General features: G+C 42.1%; 1 protein-coding gene across 2 annotated transcripts in view; it reads right to left on the bottom strand.

Annotated features, from left to right (window-relative positions):
* The window catches only part of KHDRBS1 (KH RNA binding domain containing, signal transduction associated 1), a 50,204-nt gene that overhangs the window by 28,595 nt on the left and 4,527 nt on the right, over nucleotides 1-17,082 (bottom strand). For both annotated transcript variants that reach the window (XR_008376843.1, XM_053575565.1), the window contains exons 2-3: nucleotides 3,918-4,042; nucleotides 1,814-1,930 (exon numbers count right to left, since the gene is read on the bottom strand). Coding sequence is in view for 1 of the 2 variants with exons in the window: in XM_053575565.1 (XP_053431540.1) it covers nucleotides 1,814-1,930; nucleotides 3,918-4,042 (242 nt within the window). In the remaining variant the exon portion in view is untranslated. The remainder of the gene's footprint in view (nucleotides 1-1,813; nucleotides 1,931-3,917; nucleotides 4,043-17,082) is intronic.

Below are 17,082 nucleotides of genomic sequence, written 5' to 3'. Positions count from 1 at the left end.
GCCTTAGCCTCCTGAGTAGCTGGAACTATAGGTGCCTGCTATTTTTTTTAGAGACAGGGTCTTAATCTTGCTCAGCTGGTTTTGAACTCCTGAGTTCAAGCTATCTGCCCAGCTCAGCCTCCCAGAGTGCTAGTATGATAGCCATGAACCACCAGGCCCTGGCCCCAAGCATTTATTTTAAAATCCCAGGCCAGAGTTGTTAATCAACACTAGTTCTGCTTATTTGCGTATATGGTCTAGAGCAGTGGTTCTCAACCTTCCTAATGCCGCGATCCTTTAATTCAGTTCCTCATGTTGTGGTGACCCCCAACCATAAAATTACTTTTGTTGCTACTTCATGAAGTCAGAATTCTAAGGGAGTTCTAGGGGAGGAAAAAAGTCAGGAGGGAGAGAGGAAAAGCTCATGTTAATAACCTCATCAACTAGAATAACATACTTCAGCCCTAACTGTATGTGTCCAGGGAGAACTGTGAGTGAACAAAAGTGGATCTGAGGAAACCACCTTTTGTCAGCAAGGCTACATAAAAAAGAGGCTGGCAAGAGCAAGTTTAGACTGTAGCAGGCACATCTTATCTAAAAAGTTGATCCTAGAAGCCTAAGACTACAGTAGAATCTCCAGTTGACCTAATTTTCACAGATCAGACATGTACCACATGTATGTATCAGTACAGTAGGCCTGGTTTCTTATGTTAACCACCTCTAATGTGATCAGTTTGTTACAGTCCCTTGTGAGGTCAATTTACAGAGGGTCTACTGTACTTTGTTTTGTTGCCACTTTATTAAAGTACACAGGATATGGGGCAATGACATGAAAAAAAATAATAAGCGTTAGGTTCTGATGTCAAGATTATTCATGGTTCCTTTTGGAATACATTCTTTTTTTTTTTTTTTTTTTGTAGAGACAGAGTCTCACTTTATGGCCCTCGGTAGGGTGCCGTGGCCTCACACAGCTCACAGCAACCTCCAACTCCTGGGCCTAAGCGATTCTCTTGCCTCAGCCTCCCGAGTAGCTGGGACTACAGGCGCCCGCCACAACGCCCGGCTATTTGGAATACATTCTTTTAGAGGGTCTCACATTCCAGCTGGTTATAAGATAAACCAACTAATTCTCAAACTCACCTGCACTCACAACACTATTGTTCTCACCTTTCCATGTTACTAGAAAGGGGGTGTGCTGGTCACATTTTACTATCTTTGGTCTGGACCTGGGGGTCGCAACCCCTTTGTAACAATGAAAATACATCATGGCATTAGGAAGGCTGAGACTGGTCTAGATTTTAGTACATACAGCTCCCCTTTCAAGTTTTCACAGAAAATCCTACCAATTCCAAAGTTTCTATTACTATGCAGTCAAAAGTCAGAAAGAAAACAATCACCAGAGCACACCCAAGCTCTTCCAGGGTTGCCAAGCAAATAAATTAACTTGGTCTACAATCTCTTACATCAGCGTTTCTCAACCTATGGGTGATGACCCCTTTGGGGGTCAAACGAATCTTTCCCAGGGGTCACCTAAGACCATCCTGCATATCAAATATTTACATTATGATTCATGACAGTAACAAAATTATAGTTATGAAGTAGCAACAAAAATAATTTTATGGTTGGGGGTCACCACAACATGAGGAACTATATTAAAGGGTCAAGGCATTAGGAAGGTTGAGAACCACTTACATCCAATGCACTTTCACATTCTGTACTCAATAAAGTATATGAGTACATATGCAAAGTGCTTACTTCCTTAAGGCACCCATACAGTATTTTGGGCAACTAGAAAGCATGAAGGTGTCCTCTTGCCTCACTGATGCGAGCTTACCTTGGCTTTGTCTCTCATTGAGCCCTTTCCCAACACAGAGATCTTTGCACCAGTCTCTTCCTGCAGTCTTTTGATTGTATTCCCTTGTGGTCCAAGAATCTTCCCCACAAAATTGAACTGAAAGAAAATAAAGGATTTCTAAATGCTGCTATGTAAAACATCCTACATATAATCTCATTTGATCTACAACAACCCTGCAAAATATGCAGAGAATTACCACTTCCATTTACTGAAGGATATACTGAAGCTGTATTGACAAATGCCAACTATAGGGTGTCCCAAAAGTTTCTCCTAAAGTCACTGTACATAGGGAGAATGGGACATTATACCTAAATGTACCTTTATATATATACATATATATTTTTTGAGACAGAGTCTCAGGTTGTTGCCCTTTGTAGAGTGCCCTGGCATCACAGTTCACAGCAACCTCAGACTCCTGGGCTCAAGTGATCCTCTTCCTCAGCCTCCCAAATAGCGGGGACTTACAGGTGCCCACCACAACGCCTGGTTACTTTTTTTTTTTTTGAGACAGAGCCTCAAGCTGTCACCCTGGGTAGAGTGCCGTGGCATCACAGCTCACAGCAACATCCAACTCCTGGGCTCAAGCAATTCTCCTGCCTCTGCCTCCCAAGTAGTTGGGACTACAGGCACCTGCTACGTCTGGCTATTGTTTGGTTGCAGCCGTCATTGTTGTTTGGCGGGCCTGGTCTGGATTTGAACCCACCAGCTCTGATGTATGTGGCTGGAGCCTTAGCCACTTGAGCCGCAGGTGCCGAGCTCTGGCTATTTTTTTTAAGAGATGGGTCTCATTCTAGCTCAGGCTCATCTCCAACAGGCAATCCACCTGACTCAGCTTCCCAGAGTGCTAGGATTACAGGTGTGAGCCACCATAACTGGCCAAATGTACCTTTTATTTTTTTTGAGACAGATCCTTAAGCTGTCGCCCTGGGTAGAGTGCAGTGGCATCATCACTCACAGCAACCTCCAACTCTTGGGCTCAAGTAATCCACTTGCCTCATTTTTTCTATTTTTAGTAGAGATGAGGTCTCGCCTTTTGCTCAGGTTGGTCTCGAACCCGTGAGGTCAAGCTATCCACCCACTTTGGCTACCCAGAGTGCTAGGATTACAGGCATGAGCCACCGATCTCAGCCCTCAAATGTACCTTTATTTATAAAATATTCATTAAAAATTTTTATACAGTTGGGCGGTGCCTGTGGCTCAAAGGAGTAGGGCACCAGGCCCATATGCCGGAGGTGGTGGGACCCAGCCCTGGCCAGAAACTGGGGGTGGGTGGGGGGGGAATGTATACAGCTATGGCTAACACATAGAGAATATTTTATAAATATTTTATAAAAAGTACATTTAGGAGGCAGCGCCTGTGGCTCAAAGGAATGGGGCTCCACCCCAATATACCAGAGGTGGTGGGTGCAAACCCAGCCCTGGCAAAAAAAAAAAAAAAAAGTACATTTAGCTACAATTTCCCATTCTTCCTATGCATGGTGACTTTAAGGGAAACTTTTGGGACACCCTGCAAAAAGTGGCAGTTCCTAGACTTGAATTTGGATTTTCTAACATAGTCTAATACTCTTTCTGTAACACACTGCAACCGTTAGTATTTTAGCATGTATGAACATTTTTAAGGCAGGGACCTTAGAACAGAACAGACACATATTTGGTAAAGTAAATATAACTAACGCTGTCATGAAGAAAGGAGAAGAAAAAGCATTTACTTAAGTAAGAAAATTTAACTTCATCCAGTAATTTGTGTTTGATTTCCTTTTATTCAGATTTCAGGTCAATTGAGAACAGAGAACAACTTTCAGGGTTTAATTTTTTCCTTTGAACTTGAAGCCTGAAGAAACATTTGAGAAACTTTTTTTGATAACAAAAATATGATCACATTTCCTTCCTGCCTGTAGCTATGCCATTAGCTATCTATTAGACTTAGATATCTCAACTGCCAGAAATAGGCACTGCAATGAAAAAAGCTTTTAGAAAGGCTTAAGTTTCTGAAGCATCACATTCCCCAAAAGTCTTTATTATAGCCCATGACTCTCAAACCTATCAAGATACCTCAAAGTACTGAAGCACTGTTTTGCCTTACCTTGGGATACTGCTTGACAGGTATCAGCACCCGCTCTTTCAGCTTCATATTCTTATGAGAAAATAAATCCAAGTAATTCTCCTCATCATCCTTTTTCGAATCTCCCTTCTGAATCTTCTCAATTTCTGAATAGGAAAAACAATTTATTTTTGCTCTGGTAAATAAAGGCAAATTTCAAAGTCTCCTTATGGTGATAACATGGAGTACCATGTAATGAGACCAAACAGTTCAGATGAATGTGCTATTTTCAGACAGAAACTGGCTGAAAGCACCAAAGCCATATGAGGTTGACTAGGAAACCCAAAGCCTACGTCTATTACCTGGAGCCTTGACAATGAACACATTCAAACGTTTCTTCACTTAAAAAAAAATAAAATAAAAATAACAATTTAACAAATCCAACAGGATGGGGGAAATGATAAACTTTCAAAAATCTGGATTAATAGGGCGGCGCCTGTGGCTCAGTGAGTAGGGCGCCGGCCCCATATGCCGAGGGTGGCAGGTTCAAACCCAGCCCTGGCCAAACTGCAACAAAAAATAGCTGGGCGTTGTGGCGGGCGCCTGTAGTCCCAGCTGCTTGGGAGGCTGAGGCAAGAGAATCGCGTAAGCCCAAGAGTTAGAGGTTGCTGTGAGTCGTGTGACGCCACGGCACTCTACCCGAGGGTGGTACAGTGAGTCTCTACAAAAAAAAATCTGGATTAATAAGTATAATCTTATCTTAATGAAAACCCAGAAGTCAATTAATTTAAATATACAATGAATAGATAGTTCCATTAAAATTCCACTGTGACAGTAATGCTCTGGACTTGTTCTTACTCTGCCACTCAGTAGTTGAGTGAACTTAGACAAGTCATTTGATTGCTCTAACTTTTGTCATGAGGTTGCTAAAAAGACAGAACAAAATAATGTTATGTACACACACCTAATTAAGGCTCATTTCTTAGAAAGTGCTTAATATGTAATCACCATTAGTCCAAATGCAGTCAATGCTTACATGAGAAAATGCATTAAAAACTACTTTACTGCCTGTGGTCCCAGCTGCTCGGGAGGCTGAGGTAAGAGAATCGCGTAAGCCCAAGAGTTAGAGGTTGCTGTGAGCCGTGTGACGCCACGGCACTCTACCGAGGGCGGTACAGTGAGACTCTGTCTCCACAAAAAAAAAAAAACAAAAAAAAACTATTTTACCAGGCGGTGCCTGTGGCTCAGAGGAGTAGGGCGCTAGCTGGAGGTGGCGGGTTCAAACCCAGCCCCGGCCAAAAACAAACAAAACCCCCCCACAAAACCAAAAGAACTACTTTACTGAGTTATGACTGACATATAAAAAACTGTACATGTTTAATGCATAAATAATGAGGTTAGAGGTAAGTTGTACATCTATGAAACCATCAGCACCATCAAGGCCACAGACATATCCATCAGCATCAAAGGTACTTTCAATCACAGGTTAGCAGTTTTTTCTCCTTTCAGACAGTTTCATTTTGTAATCCTGAGGCCAGTGGCATCATCATAGCTTACTACAACCTCAAATTCCTGAGCTCAAGCCATCCTTCTGCCTAGTTTCCCAAGTAACTGGTGCTACAGGCACATGACATGATGTCCAGTTAATTTTTCTATTTTTACTAGAAACGGTGTCTCACTTTTGCTCAGAGTGGTCTTCAACTCCTGAGCTCAAGAAATCATCCTGCCTCAGCCTCCCAGAATGTTAGCATCACAGGCATGAACCACTGTGCCTGGCCTTTCTTTTTGTAGAGACAGAGTCTCACTGTACCGCCCTCGGGTAGAGTGCCGTGGCGTCATACGGGTCACAGCAACCTCTAACTCTTGGGCTTATGCAATTCTCTTGCCTCAGCCTCCTGAGCAGCTGGGACTACAGGCGCCTGCCACAACACCCAGCTATTTTTTTGTTGCAGTTTGGCTGGGGCTGGGTTTGAACCCCCGACCCTTACCCTTGGCATATGGGGCCGGCGCCCTACTGAGCCACAGGCGCCACCCCCTGTGCCTGGCCTTTCATTACAAAGAAACTTAGCATCCAAGAAGATTTCCACCATCGAGGAACTTCATTCACTCATTCATTTGTTCAGTGATTGCAAGTGTTTGAGTGCTTCCTATGGAGAGGAAGATGACAAGAGAGATGTAGGTATGATCATTAATCACCATGAGAAACTTACTAAAAGGCCAGACATCGGTCTTGCAACGTACAGAATATGTAAAACAGAACTAGACATACGGTCTCCATTTTCAGTTTATATGTGATATTGGAGTTCCCAGACTTTGAGGGTGCCAATGAAGTGTGTGTGTGTGTGTGTGTGTATGTATGTGTAGTTAAGTGCTATAATAAAAATTCTAACAGAGATGAAGGCTGAGTTCCCAAGGAATGAGCAGCAACTTAAAAGTGATATGGTCCACAGAGAACAGTCAAAAAAAGAAATGTATACTCCCTGAAATTAGTAGAACATTCTAATAGAGAAAATTCTCATATAAAATTCCCATACTAAGCCAAGCACAGTTGTTCATGCCTATAATCCTACCACTCTGGGGACCTGAGGAGGAGGATGGACTTGAGCCTAGGAGTTCAAGACCAGCCCGACAATACAGCAAGACTATTTCTACAAACAAAACAAAACAAAACAAAACAATACACTAAAAAAATAGCTAGATGTGGCATACGCCTGCATTTCTAACTACTCAGAACACTCGAGGCAGGAGGAGTGCTTGAGCCTAAGAGTTCAATACAGAGAGCTGTGATCAGGCCACTACACTCCAGCCTGGATTAAAAAAAAAAAAAAAAATAGCCGGACATTGTGGCAGGCGCCTGTAGTCCCAGCTGCTCGGGAGGCTGAGGCAAGAGAATCGCGTAAGCCCAAGAGTTAGAGGTTGCTGTGAGCCGTGTGACGCCACAGCACTCTACCGAGTGCGGTACAGTGAGACTCTGTCTCTACAAAAAAAAAAAAAAAAACAACCCATACTGTATTTTTATCTTCTATAATTTTCAAGGTAGGAGTTCTCAAACTTTAAGCTTGTATGAGAATCATCTGGAGGGCTTTTTAAACTAGATTTAAATTTTACTAGGGGGCTTCAACCCCAGTATGGGATTTGTGCTAGAAATTTCCAACAAGTTAGCAGGTAATGCTGATTTGCTGGTCTAGGGATAATGCTTTGAAAATCAAAACCAAGGCATAAAGATATCCTACCTCAGACGTGTTCTATAAATCTAACAGTTTTAAAAATAACTGTTTACACGAAATCCAGCTTTGAAATACACAGATGAAGTTCCTTTGACAGAATTTAGAGTTTTCAGAATTTCAAACTAAAGACTTCTGTTTATTTAAAAACCCAATTTTAGCCAGGTGAGATGGTTCATGACTGTAATCCTAGCACTCTGGGAGGATGAGATGGGTGGACTACTTGAACCCACAAGTTCAAAGACCAGCCCAAGCAATAGTGAGATCCTATTTCTACTAAAAATGGAAAAGCTGAGAGGTGTCTGTGGCTCAGTGAGTAGGGAGCTGGCCCCATATGCTGAGGGTGGCGGGTTCAAACCCTGGCCAAACTACAACATAAAAACAGCCGGGTGTTATGGCGGGTGCCTATAGTCCCAGTTACTTGGGAGGCTGAGGCAAGAGAACTGCCTAATCCCAAAAGCTGGAGGTTGGTGTAAACTGTGACATCATGGCACTCTCTACCAAGGGTGACAAAGTGGCTTGGTGCCTGTGGCTCAAATGGCTAAGGCACCAGCCACATATACCTGAGGTGGCGAGTTTGAATCCAGCCCAGGCCTGCCAAACAACAATGACGGCTGCAACCAAAAAATAGCCGGGCACTGTGGCAGGCGCCTGCAGTCCCAGCTACTTGGGAGGCGGAGGCAGGAGACTTGCTTGAGCCCAAGAGTTGGAGGTTGATGTGAGCTGTGATGCCACAGCACTCTACCCAGGGTGACAGCTTGAGGCTCTGTCTCAAAAAAAAAAAAAAAAAAAAAAAAGGATGACAGAGTGAGACTCTTATCTAAAAAATAAATAAAAATGGAAAAGCTAGCAGACGCCTATAGTTCTAGCTACTCAGGAAGTTGAAGCAACAGGATTGCTTAAGCCTAAAGAGTTTGAGGTTGCTGTGAGCTATGACATCATTGTACTCTACCCAGGGTGACAGAGTGAGACTCTGTCTCAAAGAAAAGCCCAATTTCAGATGCTATATTATACCATGAGCTAATTGAGCATATACTCCCTTGCTTTCCATTCATTTGTAAATATCCCTTTTTTTTGAGAGTCTCACTTTGTCACCTTCAGTAGAGTGTGGTGGCATCATAGCTCATATCAACTTAAAACTCTTGGGCTCAAGCGATTCTCTTGCCTCAGCCTCTCAAGTAGCTGGGACTATAGGCGCCCACCACAATGCTCAGCTGTTTTTTAGAGACAAGATCTTGCTTTTGCTCAGGCTGGTCTTTAACACTTGAGCTCAAGCAGTTCACTCTTGAAACAAAATAAAACAAAAAAAAAACCCCACTTTCCCCAGAAACCGTGGTCAGTATAAGAAGACTCAAAGACTGTTAATCTGTGCGAACTCCTACAGGTGTTTAGATGCAATGTAATGCACCCTGTGAATTTAAGGCCTTCCTACAATACAGATCCAATTTGCAGCTGCGTGGCAGATGCTGATTTTGTGAGGACTTTTGGTTAGCAATGGTGTCAAGTATCATCAAAAGTATGCATGGACCTTTCTTTGTTAATCAGTTCTCATTAGTGTTTGTGCATTTGATGTGTGGCCCAAGACAATTTTTTTTTTTTTTTTTGAGACAGTCTCACTTTGTCACCATTGGTAGAGTGCTGTGGCATCATAGCTCACAGCAACCTCAAACTCTTGGACTTAAGTGATTCTCTTGTCTCAGCCTCCCAAGTAGCTGGGACTACAGGAGCCTGTCACAACACCTGGCTATTTTTGGGTTGTCGTTGTTTGGCAAGCCTGGGCTGGATTCCAATCCACCAGCTCTGGTGTATGTGGCTGGTGCCCTAGCTAGTGAACTACAGGCGCCAAGCCATCAGGCAATTCTCTTGCCTCAGCCTCCTGAGTAGCTGGGACTACAGTCACCTGCCACAATGCTGGGCTATTTTTAGAGATGGGTGATGCTCTTGCTCAGGCTGGTCTCAAACTCCTGAGCTCAGTCAATCCACTGCCTTGGTCTCCCAAAGTGCTGGTGAATTTTAGAATCCTTTTGTATAATTTATATCAGAACTTTTTAAAGACTAGGAATGCATTTTTATTTATTTTTTTTGTAGAGACAGAGTCTTACTTTACCGCCCTCGGTAGAGTGCCGTGATGTTACACGGCTCACAGCAACCTCCAGCTCTTGGGCTTACGCGATTCTCTTGCCTCAGCCTCCCGAGCAGCTGGGACTACAGGCGCCCACCACAACACCCGGCTATTTTTTGGTTGCAGTTTGGCCAAGGCTGGGTTTGAACCTGCTACCCTTAGTATATGGGGCCGGCGCCCTACTGAGCCACAGGCGCCACCCCGCATTTTTATTTTTTTGAGACACAGTCTCAAGCTGTCGCCCTGGGTAGAATGCCATGGTGTCATAGCTCATAGCAACCTCCAACTCTTGGGCTCAAGTGATCCTCTTGCCTCAGTTTTTCTATTTTTAGTAGAGATGGGGTCTCGCTCTTGCTCAAGCTGGTCTCGAACCTGTAAGCTCAAGCAGTCCACCCACTTCGGCCTCCCACAGTGGTAGGACTACAGGCGTGAACCACTGTGCCTGGCCTTAGGAAAGCATTTTTAGAGAATTCAGAGAAGACAGATAATTTAAATAAAACTTACAGTTGAAAAGATAAAACAATCAGAACGGTGGCCTAGAAAGCAAGCCTCAAAACCAACTGGAGCCTTCAAGAAGGGTTATCTTTTAAGTCTGTAAGTAGAGAGACTATTTAATCTCTCATGTACAAGGTCTGACAATTAAGTTAGAAAACATCTTAGAAAAGGTGGTACATTACCTCACTGTTGAATAGCACTAGGGTCAACTTCAAAGTGCTCTCTTTGGGAAGCTATGCCCTGATGCCAGTGCCCAGGCTACCCTTCAAAGCAATTTTAGAATTCTTTTCTTGGAATGACCATCAGAGCTGTCATTGTAACAGGGTCTGACAATTAAGTTCACAAACTTGCCCACCATACGCTTACATGTGCAGCACTGTACAGATAACTCAGTAACGTTTTGTAACCTTGGTATATCAGCATCTTATAGCTGTGTTCATGTCAATTTGTGGCAGTGTCTTGCTGAGCAGCATTCATTGTTGTGTGTTTCTATGTACTGTACAACGACAGCTCTGATGGTTATTCCAGGAAAAGTTTCAAAATAGCCCCCCCACTTTTTGTGGGAGGGGGAGACAGAGTTTCTCTCAGTTGCCCTGAGGTAAGTACCATGGTATCATTGCTCATAGCAATCTCAAACTCCTGGGCTCAAGCAATTCTCTTGCCTCAGCTTCTCGAAAAGCTAGGACTATAGGCCCCTGCCACAACACCCAGCTATTTTTAGAGGCAGAGTCTTGCTCTTGCTCAGGCTAGTCTCAAACTCCTGACCTCAGGCAATCCACCCACCTCAGCCTCCCAGAGTGCTAGGATTACAGGCATGAGCCACCCACCACACCAGGCCTCAAAATTGCTTTGAAGGGTGAACTAGGCACTGGTGTCACTGCATAGCTTCCCAAGGGGAGTACTCTGAAGGTAACCTTAGTGATATTCAACAATGAGATGCAGCACTTTCTGCAGGACGAGTTCATGAACTTAACTGTCAGACCTCACATCAAATAATGTACAAAAATTACCTTATCTTCAAAAAATTCCTGAAGTGGCTAGCACTAGCCCCATTTTATTACAGAGAAAAGTGAATTTCAGGGAGGTTAACTACCTTTAGGTGAAAAAGCTGTTAAAGTACCAGAATAAGGATTAAAATCCACATTAACTCTAACTTCAAACCTCATGCTTTTCCTATTGCCACTCAACGAGTGTGTATGTGGGCACTTTAAACAAGGAAAAGATAGATGATTTTATAAAATTTTGGGAGGCACAATTTATACCTTCAGGCACTGTCATATAGCCTTAAAAGCAATGAAGGGGCTTTATGGGCAGCTCAGATCACCAGATGCCTGATAGTGTTATGAACCTTGCCCAAGACCTCAAAATTAGTGACAGAGCAGATACTTAAGTCACTTATAGAATGTGCCAGAGAGAATAAATTCAGCTAACCTGTGGCATTTCTTTTACCCTATAACTTGTAACTTAATTTTCCCCCTTTTTTTGGGGGGGGAGGATGGGGGGAGTATCCCAGCCAGACTATAAGCTCCCATATCACTACGTCCCAGAGAAAATAACATAGTTTTGAAGCTAGACAGAAATGGGGTCCATGGCCATACCATCCTCAATGTGCCCAATCTTTTTTTTTTTTTTTTTTTGAGACAGAGCCTCAAGCTGTTGCCCTAGGTAGAGTCCATGGCATCACAGCTCACAGCAACCTCCAGCTCCTGGGCTCAAGCGATTCTCCTGCCTCTGCCTCCCAAGTAGCTGGGACTATAGGCACCCACCACAACGCCCGGCTATTTTTTGGTTGCAGCCATCATTGTTGTTTGGCAGGCCCAGGCTGGATTCGAACCTGCCAGCTCAGGTATATGTGGCTGGCGCCTTAGCCGCTTGAGCCACAGGCGCCGAGTCAATGCGCCCAATCTTATCTGATCTCAGAGGTTAAGCAAGGTCAGGTCTAGTTAGTACTTGGATGGGAGACCACCTGGGAATACACAGATGCTACAGAATAAAAAACAAAGTGGATTATTTATATTTATAGATCTGTATTTGAGACCTGATCTTACTCTGTCACCTAAGCTGGAGTACAGTGGCATGATCACAGCTCACAGTAACCTTGAACACTTGTGCTCAAGTGAACCTCCTGCTTCAGCCTCCTGAGTAGCTAGTAGTGACCATGCTCCACTTTTTTTTTTTTTTTTTAAGAGATATGTTGCCCAGGTTGATCTTGAACTCCTGGCTTCAAATCTCACCTTGGTCTCCCAAAGTTCTGAGATTATGGGTATGAAGCACTGAGCCTGGCCTTAAGAGTCCATTCCAGGACAGTGACAAACCCTATTGTATTGACCAATACTTACCAAATCTTTTCCTTAGGACACAATTTAGAGCCTAGGGCTTTTTCTTTAATTTTTTTTTAAAATTTTCAGTTAATTATAGACTTATATGTACATTTAAGAAATGCAGAGAGATCCTGTATATCCTGTTCCCAGTGTTTTTTTTTTTTCTTTTGAGACAGAGTCTCACTATGTCACCTTCAGAAGAGTGCTGTGGCGTTACAGCTCAGAGCAACCTCAAATTCTTGAGCTTAAGTGATTCTCTTGCTTCAGCCTCCCAAGTAGCTGGGACTACAGGTGTCCACCACACCACCTGGCTATTTTTTTCTTGTAGTTGCCATTGTTGTTTAGCAGGCCCAGGCTGGGTTTGAATCCCCCAGGCCTTATGTATGTGGCCAGCGCCCTAACCACTGAGCTACAGGAGCCGAGCCTCCTTTCCCCAGTTTTCCTGTAACATTTTGCAATCTACAATACAGTATTACAATCAGAAAATTAAGATTAATACAATCCATTGACTTTATTCAGATTTCACCAGTTTTACGTATACTTGCATCTTTGGTTCTACACAATTTAATCATAAATTCATGTCACGACTACTATGGTCAAAATACAGAACAGTTCCATCAAAAGTAACCTTCATGCCACCTTTTAAAAGCCAGTCACTTCCTTCTCTCACCATTGGCAACCACTAATCTGTTCTCCATCTCCACTTATTTTGCTTTTTTTCAAGAATAATTTAGTATATAACCTTTTGAGACTTGCTTTTTTCACATAGCATGCTTATCTTGAGACCCATCAAGTGGCTGCATTTACCAATAGTTCATTGCTTTTTATGGCAGAGCTGCATTCCATGGTATGGATTTAACACAAGTTGAACTCTTGATCTACTGGAGGCATTTGGTTTGTTTTCAGCTTTGGGCTATTACGAATAAAGTGCTACGAACAGTGATGTACGGGTTCTGTTGTGAGGTTTAATTTCTATGAAACACTCTAGAATGCAACGGCTGAAATATATGGTAAACACATTTAGTTTTATAAAAACAAAAATATAAAATGAAAAGGAAAACTACATAAAGAACAAAACCACCCTGCTTTATGACAGACTTAAGTATGCTTAATATTTTGCTAGTATTTGTTTTATACAAATAGTTTTGTACTGTAGGTATTTATGATACCTACTTTTCACTTAACATAAGATTTCTGAGATTTCTCCATGTTGTTGCATGTTTCTATAGCTCATTTTCATTGCTGAACAAATTATTTTATAAATCTATCATGTTATCCAAAGAATAATGAAACATATCACACCATTTTGTGATCAAGGTGCACTATTTTATGAATAAGTTCTTCGTGCATCAAAGTCTCTTTGGGCATATTCATAGGAAGGGTGTTGCTGGGTTTTAAGGAACTTCGATGTTGGGCTTTCAAATAAAATCCCAAACTGTTACCAAAGTGGTTGCACCAATTCACATTTCCACCAGCAGTGTCTAACAATTTCTTCCAACTCATCATCCTCTCAAGCCTTACTTCTTGTTTAACTGTCAATGTACCATGATTTCATTATATTTCTGTCTTTAAAAGAAGTTTTTTAAACTCATCTTCATTTACTTTTTTTTTTTTTGAAGTAGAGTCTTACTTTGACAACCAGGCTGGAGCACAGTGGTACAATCATAGCTCACCGGGCTCAAGCAGTCACTGTGGCCTCACGCTCCCAAGTAAACAGGACTACAGGCATATGCCACAACTCAGCCAGTAGGGATGGAGTGTCACTAGGCTGGCCTCAAACTTCTGGGTTTAAGTGATCCTCCTGCTGTGGCCTCCCAAAATGCTGGGATTACTCTTTTAGCTACTTTATATTCAACATGTTGAGTTAAATAAATAAATCCAGTTGGAATCAATTTGGAAAATGCAAAAATTCAACTGGTCTAGAGTACTGTCATGTTTATAACCTTAGTTTCTCCTCCTCTGCAAAGACATAGTATATTCCTTTTTATTTAGATGTTCCTTTAGTATCTTTGGTAATTTTACACTGACAAGCCAGGTAGTAACATCTCTCTCATAATACGGAGGAAAAATTCTTTCTGCCCCCTAGATGAAGACAACAGCTATAAAATGAGTAGCACACCTCATGACAGGTTACATGCTCCACAGAGGTTAAATACTTTCAGGTTGTTTATTATTTCCATATATTTTTAACTTTTTTCCTTTTTTTTGGAGACAGAGTCTCAAGATGCCGCCTTGGGTAGAATGCCATGGCATCACAGCTCACAGCAACCTCAAACTCTTGGGCTGAAGGGATTCTCTTGCCTCAGCCTCCCAAGTAGCTGGGACTACAGGCACCCACCACAACTGGCCCAGCTATTTTTTTTTGTTGCAGATGTCATTGTTATTTCAGCAGGCCAGCCTGCTCAACCCACGGGTCTCGGTGTTATGTGGCTGGCACCCTAACCACTGAGCAATAGGCGCCGCCACCACGTTTTGAACTTTTTATTTATTTATTTATTTTATAAGAGGAAGGGCTTTATTTACCAGCCGGGAGCATTCGGCATAGAAGAATTCCAAATGGCCATACTCCCCAACTATACATTTTGAACTTTATTGCTTATCTCTAGCATTTTATATTATTCTAAAAATGAGGTCATTTTGCCGATTCTTTTCTAACAACTAGTTACTGCACGTGTATCAGAAACCTAGTAATTTCTATACCTTTTTCTTGTAATCAGCCACATCACGAAACATTTTCTTAGGTAAACAATCATGATGTTGTTGCAGTGTGATAAATTTTGCCTCTTTCTTTCCTAATGTTCATACTTACATTTGGTCTATAATTCCTCTGCAATTCTACTTTCCAGATTTAATAGCAGGTTTTGCTAACCCTATAGAATAATTTGGGAAGGTCTCAATATACTTCTATAGAAAATAAAATGAAGGAATTAACTATTTTAAAGTTTGAATGTACTTTGCAAAATGTTCTCCACTGTATGCTATTATATTTGGAAGATTGATTTCTGGGTATCCTTTCAAGATGTTCTGGGGACTGTTAATCTATTCAAATGTTTATTTTTTCAGGAGTCACTTATCCCAACTTGTATTTTCCTAATTATAGAATGGAGAAAAAGAACATGAACATATATAACAGTATTTAATGTTTATCATATAAATATATTAACACAAATAAGATAAATTATTTTTGTTCAGAAAACAAGCATGGGTGTTTGATCAAGTCTTTGCAGGTCAGCAGGTGCATTTGTTATCATAGCTGATTATCAATTAGGCTAAAAAAGCAACCTGTATTTGAAATCTACATCCCTCAGAACTGGGTTAATATTTTTCCACCATTCCCATCTTCAATGAAGATGAATATGTATTCATTCTTTTTTTGTTTTTATTAAATCATAGCTGTGTACATTAATATGATCATGGGGCACCATACACTTGGTTCATAGATTGTTTGACACATTTTCATCACACTAGTTAACATAGCTTTCATAGCATTTTCTTAGTTATTTTGCTAAGACCTTTACATTCCACTGTATTCATTCTTTTTTTTTTTGTTTGTTTTGTTTTTTGGCCAGGGCTAGGTTTGAACCCGCCACCTCTGGCATATGGGACCAGCGCCCTACTCCTTGAGCCACAGGCGCCGCCCTGTATTCATTCTTAATACTTACTAAGAGACCACTCAGGCAGCACTCTTCAAGGGCACAAGAGATAGGGCAGTGAACAAAACAGATGAAAGACCCCACCCTCTGGTGGAGCTGTAAATTCTCACCATGAAGAAGTGCAAAACATACTGCATATAATACAACATACAGTGCACAGATGCTAATTGCAAAATAAAGTATACCTGGGGAGGAGACAAGCAGAGCTGTACGGAAGGTAAGGGAAGAGTGGTCTTGAGTCTAAGGTACCTTTCAGACAACGGGCAAAGGTCCCTCAAGGAGTCACAGTCCCAAGTGCTAGACTCTATTCTCTGCTGTATTTTAGCCCTGTCATCTTCACTGCCCTGTTAGCACTCTTGATACTTTCTTTTTATTTTATTTTTTTTTGGCCTGGGCTGGGTTTGAACCCGCCACCGCTGGTATACGGGGCCGGTGCCCTACTCCTGGAGCCACAGGTGCCGCCCCACTCTGATACTTTCAAATAGATTTTTCTTTTAATATTTTGTCCAATTAAAGCCTACAATTAAAATACAATTTGCAGCACAGATTATAGTAAGGGAGAAGGATGCTAAGTGTGTAGACTGACTAAAAATCTTGATTATGTTGCCCACTAATTTTTTTTAACTTAGGCAAATTACTAATCTCAGGAAGCCCTGGTTTCCTCATCTGTAAAAGTGAGGATATTAAGAATAACTTTTCCGGGTGGCACCTGTGGCTCAAAGGGGTAGGGCACCAGCCCCATATGCTGGAGGTTGCAGGTTCAAACCCAGCCCCGGCCAAAAACTGCAAAAAAAAAAAAGACTAACTTTTCATAATATTTATCGTATAAATATTTAATATAAAGTACTAAGACCAGTGCCTGGGCACGGTGTTAGCTATATTTTTCTTATCTGTGTTCTTAACAGAGCTTAAAATACTATCTTTTCAGTCTTTCTCACATTTAATTGTCATCTCAGTTCAATCCCTTCTTGTGATCATTCAGAAATACCTTAAAAGTCAGGTTCAACACATTAAAACCTGGCTTGCTGCCCATAGTACAGTGGTTACTGCATCAGCCACATATAGCGAGGCTGGCAGGTTTGAACCTGGCCTGGGCTAGCTAAACGACAATGACAACTGCAACAAAAAATAGCCGGGTACAGTGGCGGGCGCCTGTAGTCCCAGCTACTCGGAGGCTGAGGCAAGAAAATCACCTAAGCCCAAGAGGTGGAAGTTGCTGTGAGCTGTGATGCCACGGTACTCTACCAAAGGCAAGAAAGTGAGACTCTGCCTCTAAAAGAAGACATTAAAAATGCCCAAGTTTGGATGGCGCCTATGGCTCAAAGCAGTAGGGCATCGGCCCCATATGCCGGAGGTAGCGGGTTCAAACCCAGCCCCGGCCAAAAACTGCAA

This window comes from Nycticebus coucang, chromosome 22 (genome assembly GCF_027406575.1).
Source record: "Nycticebus coucang isolate mNycCou1 chromosome 22, mNycCou1.pri, whole genome shotgun sequence".
NCBI lineage: Eukaryota > Metazoa > Chordata > Mammalia > Primates > Lorisidae > Nycticebus > Nycticebus coucang.
Note: the sequence above shows the minus strand (reverse complement) of the source record. Positions and strands in the feature narration are given on the sequence as shown.